Below are 5,359 nucleotides of genomic sequence, written 5' to 3' on the forward strand. Positions count from 1 at the left end.
GCCATTGCCGTGTAGGCGATCTAAATTTCTGGCATCTGAATTTTACTTTGCAAGGCCTCATAGAAAATGTCGTAATTTGTTTAGGGTTTTTGTTATCCACTTAAAAAGAATTACGTTTTTCATTCTTCTTTCCAATATTGTTGAGGTTTTTCAATCAAATAATGGAAGTGTTTAACGTTTCATTCCTCGGTCAAAAATATCTGTACGACATTCGTATTAGGAAAATTACGTATTTTTATCGTCTGAACTAATATAAAGTACAGAAATCATATACTGGAACTAAAATAACCTTTTATTATTATTTTTGCCAAGAATTGCCAATTTTTTTTCTGAGTTCAGAAAAGCTTAAATTTTCCTCGTGCTAAAAATACCAAAATTTTTTCATTTGAAGCCAGAAACCCTTAATTGCCTTACGTTTGAGATCATAGCTGTACCCTTGTTAAGAAAGATTTTGACTGATACTGATCATGAAATATAATTTACAATTGCAGGTAATAATAATAACTGGGATCGAATGAGAATAAAATTTTCTGTTTCTGCCGAAAGATGTAGTAAAGAATTTTGAGGTAAAATTTGAAACTCGCGCAACAGTTTCCATTCCTACATTCACATATTACTAGTTTCTCTAAGAATCGGTAGATGGCTACTTTTCCCATGAACTAAACTGAGTAATATTCATTGGTAATAGACGTTTCTTTAACCTGACGGTAAATATCCGAAACCGATATCATGAAGGCCTGACTTGCTTCTGATTGGCTGAACCTTATAGTAAATATGCGAAACCGATATCATGAAGCCTTACCTTGTATCTGAGTGCCCGAATCTGACGGTAAATATCCGAAACAGATGTCATGAAGGCCTCAGTCTTGCATCTGATTGGCTGAACCGTTTAAAATGCAGCCTCTGGTTGGTGGTGGACAACCAATCACAAATAACTTCAGCGATATCCCCTCTGGATATTTACCATCAGCTCCAGAACGAACCAGTGGAGCCCTGTCTTGCATCTGATTGGATGAACCGTTTAAAATGCAGCCTCTGGTTGGTGGTGAACAACCAATCACAATTAACTTCAGCGATATCACCTCTGGATATTTACCATCAGCTCCAGAACGAAGCAGTCTGTGGCATTAGCTCTACAAAATATAATTTTTTTTTTCTCAATCTCAGTCTCAACATGACGTTGTTACCTGTAAGCTTTAACGGGCATTTTCAAAGATTACCAATTTGTAGCCATGGCACAAAGGGATATGTTTTTTTTTCGTGAATGTTTGGTTTCACCCATAGAATTAGAATAAGTAGAAGGCTCCATTGAAGAGGAAATATTGATCCTGTAGGTTATCAGTCCAGAAAACAAAATTTCTAAGCTCCTGTATTTTGACTCCCAAAAATACAATACGTATGAAAAGTATTAAGTTGACATAAACAAAATTTGGCCCTTTTGATCGGTAAAAAATGCAGATGCATCATATCTAAAACGCAACAGACCATAACTCGTCTGAAATTCTTTTCCAGGACTACGTTTAAAAACCAAGTAATCCAAGGTTTTTACTGCATATTACCTTGTATTAGTTTTATCTTCCCAATTTCACTGGCCATAATTGTTTTGGCTAATTTTTCATGGCCGGATGCCTTTCCTGCCGCCAACCCTCCCCATTTACCCGGGCTTGGGACCGGCACCAAGTTTAGGCTAGCTTCCCCCCCCCCCATCTTGCATATTACCTTATATATGCATTAAATATAGATGAGCCTACTACTTATTCTAGCTTATACTTTTCTCTGAATCATCCAGAGTCACAAATCTTGTATTCCTTTCTTTATACTTTTATTTCGGTTGGAATTATTTTAGATTCATTTCCTTCGTAAATTTTGCTACCACGATTTCCTTGTTACAATTCGCAGATTAATCTTAAGATAAGTTAGGGTTGTGCCTGGCTACACTTATCCTTAGAGCATTACAAATTATCATGAAATGAAATATCAGTGTTTGATTGTATCCCTCTCTACCTTATCTTAAGAAAAACAAATAAATAGATTTGTGGAGGCAATACCCTCTATAATGCTGCTAGGATGTTTTTCACGGTTTAACGGTTGAAAGGTCACCAAGGGACAGTGAATGCCCTATTAGGACAATGCCCAAGCCCCTTCACCCAAGCTAGGACTAGGGAGGGCTATGCAGTGGTTGCTGATAACTCAGCAGGTAAGCTTATATGTTCCTCCAAACCCTAGCTCACAAGGATAGTGAGGGTGCAGACACTACAAGAAACTACCAAGCTTAAGCGAGACTCAAGCCCCAGTCCGGCAGATCGCCAGGTAAGCACGTTTCCAATAGGCTGCCACAACCCTAAATTGGAAAAGACCATTAGCCTCTGGTTCTAAATACAGTAGTGTTGTGACTCCTGAGGAGAGTAAGAATGCCAAGAGAGAGAGATCCTAAGGATGGTGGTAATGATAAATTTCGACGAAGATCATTTTAGAAGGAATCTTAAACCATAACTGAGCAAAATCTCGAAAGCATGTGGCCTTAATATCATCATCTCTGTGGATACAGAACCATCGCAAAGTATGATGGACTTTCAGCAGCAAAACTTTTTTGGTCAAAAGTACCACTAGGTAAATGGAATAGAGATTATTGACATATATTTTCACGTTATTCTCAAGATACTTTTGGGTACAAACACATCCTTTTAAAGTTGTGCATATAAGTTCCTGAGCTGCTGAAGTAAATGCAGAGGTCAAAAGGATACAGAGCATTCCTTAGACATTGAATGTTACATTTATCAACACGTAATTTATTCAAGCTGAGAGAGGAATGGTGTATGGCATCAGAAATGGCAGAATTTCTATTAGCAAAGACGAGACATTAAAAGTAGATTGTCTATCATTATTGAAATGGTTACTAATGTTATTGAAATTATTATGAAAAGAATTGAAATATTATTACCATGAAAATTATTATAATTATTAAAATTATCATTTTTAAGATTAAAATTTCTGCAGTGCGAACCATGCATTATACAGCATAGATAAAAAAGTTGAAAATAATATCAGAGACGAGCTTGAGGACTTCGGGAAACCAGTAGAAAATATGAAGAATTGAAGTGCAGAATGAACATCAGACATTAACATGTTTGCACACTTTTCAATTAGTAACCAATTTTTATTGCAGACCTATATCAAGAGATTTGTGAGAGGCATGCCCTTGAGGAAGACGAATTTAATATAGTTTTCAAAAAATATAGATTAATTCCATGAAGGGAATAAAAAGTAAAAGATTTGGTTGCGGTAGACTTCGTGAGAAGGAGGGAAGACATAATCTGTAGATGTGACAATTTCATCTAAGATAACGTCATTAATAGTGTCACATAGGAGGAAGAATTTAATATGGTTTTCAAAGAATATAGATTAATTCAATGAATGGAATAAAAAGTAAAGGATTTTGTTCCGGTAGACTTCGTGAGAAGGAGGGAAGACATCCTGTAGATGTGACAATTTCATCCAAGATAACTCCATTAAAAGTGTCGCATTAGTGCCAGAGAAAAAAAAAAGGCAAAACCCGAAAGGGAAACTTCATATTTACAAAGCATCTACTGGTGATACGGATCTGATTTATAGAGAAACGATAATTGGTCTGAGTGAGTTTATCATGTGGAAGGGCTATGGGGGCTTCTCTATTCGCGCGAGCTTTTCAACAGCACTTTTGGCACCCAGCTGCACTCTGTCGGAGAGTAAGAAACTTATTCACACTGGCTTTCTTAGCCTGGATCGTGGTAACGAGGTCACAGGTTGACAACCGTCTGCCCTGCTTCCTAAGGATTTACGTTATCGTTAACGACTTACTCAAATATCCTTTTAACTGTGACAGATATGGTTATGTGGTTCTTCTATGCCTTATCGCGTTGCATTTTAGTCAGCGTAATGTTTTTTGTTAAGCCAGGAGATCCTTCAAATTTGCTATTTGGCTTCAAAAACATTTTGTAAGAACCAGGACTAGTGAATAGCCAAAAATCGAAGTGTTTCCTGATCTACATGAAGAAGGTAGAGGACTTTCAAAAAGCCTAAGGGAACAACCATGCTACTTGGTGGTATTCAAGTCAAAGTTGTCCATATGTTAAACTTTGGTGTCAAAAGATTGACCGAAAAAAAACCTTGGAGATTTTTCTTTACAGTTATGGTACATTCTGCAAACATATACATTATAACATTTGGTAACATAAGAAACATACTACATCAGGGCAGTTATATTCACAATTTTTCTATTGATAGATGGAAAGCTGCGTTCTACAGCAGATAGCATTATATCACGGTCATCTATAGAGATTACGATATAGTCTTATTCAGAATATTGAGTATGGCTTTGAGCTTGGGGAAATTGCAGTGGCATTATTTGTTGATCAAACAGCAGCCTATGACAGTGAATCAGGTTGCTTCCTTTGAAATTTTCCAAAGTTATTAGCAACTCAAGCTTTGTGTATATCATCCAGTCAATGTTGAGTAACAAACATTCCTTTGTTGAAATGGACGGTAGGAAAAGCAGATGGCGAAAACAGAAAAAAGTAATATTATTCTCATAAACTTAACGCTGAGCTCAATCAAGCATGTTTCATAATTACTGGGGCCTTAAGACTAACTCCCCTTCCAGAACTCTATAGATTGGCAGGCATAGCACCACCGAACATCCTCCGAACAGCCAATTTAAAGACCCAGAAATATAAACAAGAGAATGATGAAAGGCAGCCGTTCTATGATCACAGGGTTTTTAGACAAAGATTGAAATCCTACTTCATAACCACCACTAGACTCGACTCCATGGAGTTGGTGACGTACCGGCTAGAACGCTGGAGAGCAACAGACCACTGCCCACTTGGTGAGGCCACGCTGAGCCCACGTGAGTCTCTTCCTCGTGGAACAAACCTCTGTAGAAAGGATTGAGTTACTCTTAATCAGGCAAGAGCTATAGTTGGAAGTTTTGGAGACAATCATCATAAGTGGGGTCTCGCCCCCTCTGCTGAATGCCCATGTGGGCATTCCATCCAGACAATGGACCACATAATTCGTGGGTGTAAACAGGGGACAATCTATACAGATTTGGACTTCCACAAATGTAATCAGGCAGCTATGTAGTGGATACAATGTTTGGTGCGATTAGATATGATGATACGATATACAGTGCCCCGGCAGCAAATTTGGCATTTTCACTAAACCTTTGAACAAGAAGATCTATCATAGGCCTTACAGAAAGGTGGGAATTCAATAAAAATAAGCCGGGTACATTCAAGGATGACGTGATAAATCATGCACCTTTGCCTCAAACATATAAAGAAGTAATTTTGTGCATATTTTTTGACAGTAGGGACAGATC

General features: G+C 37.6%; 1 protein-coding gene across 1 annotated transcript in view; it reads left to right on the forward strand.

The window, feature by feature from the left end:
• LOC137633003 (uncharacterized) overlaps window positions 1-1,975 on the forward strand; it is a 22,560-nt gene extending 20,585 nt beyond the window's left edge. The window contains exon 3 of the mRNA XM_068365172.1: window positions 1-1,975. This exon is cut by the window's left edge and continues 418 nt beyond it. Within this exon, the coding sequence (XP_068221273.1) occupies window positions 1-15 (15 nt within the window). The 3' untranslated portion in view covers window positions 16-1,975.
• The last annotated feature ends 3,384 nt before the right edge of the window (window positions 1,976-5,359 follow it).

Source organism: Palaemon carinicauda, chromosome 42, assembly GCF_036898095.1.
Source record: "Palaemon carinicauda isolate YSFRI2023 chromosome 42, ASM3689809v2, whole genome shotgun sequence".
Lineage (NCBI taxonomy): Eukaryota > Metazoa > Arthropoda > Malacostraca > Decapoda > Palaemonidae > Palaemon > Palaemon carinicauda.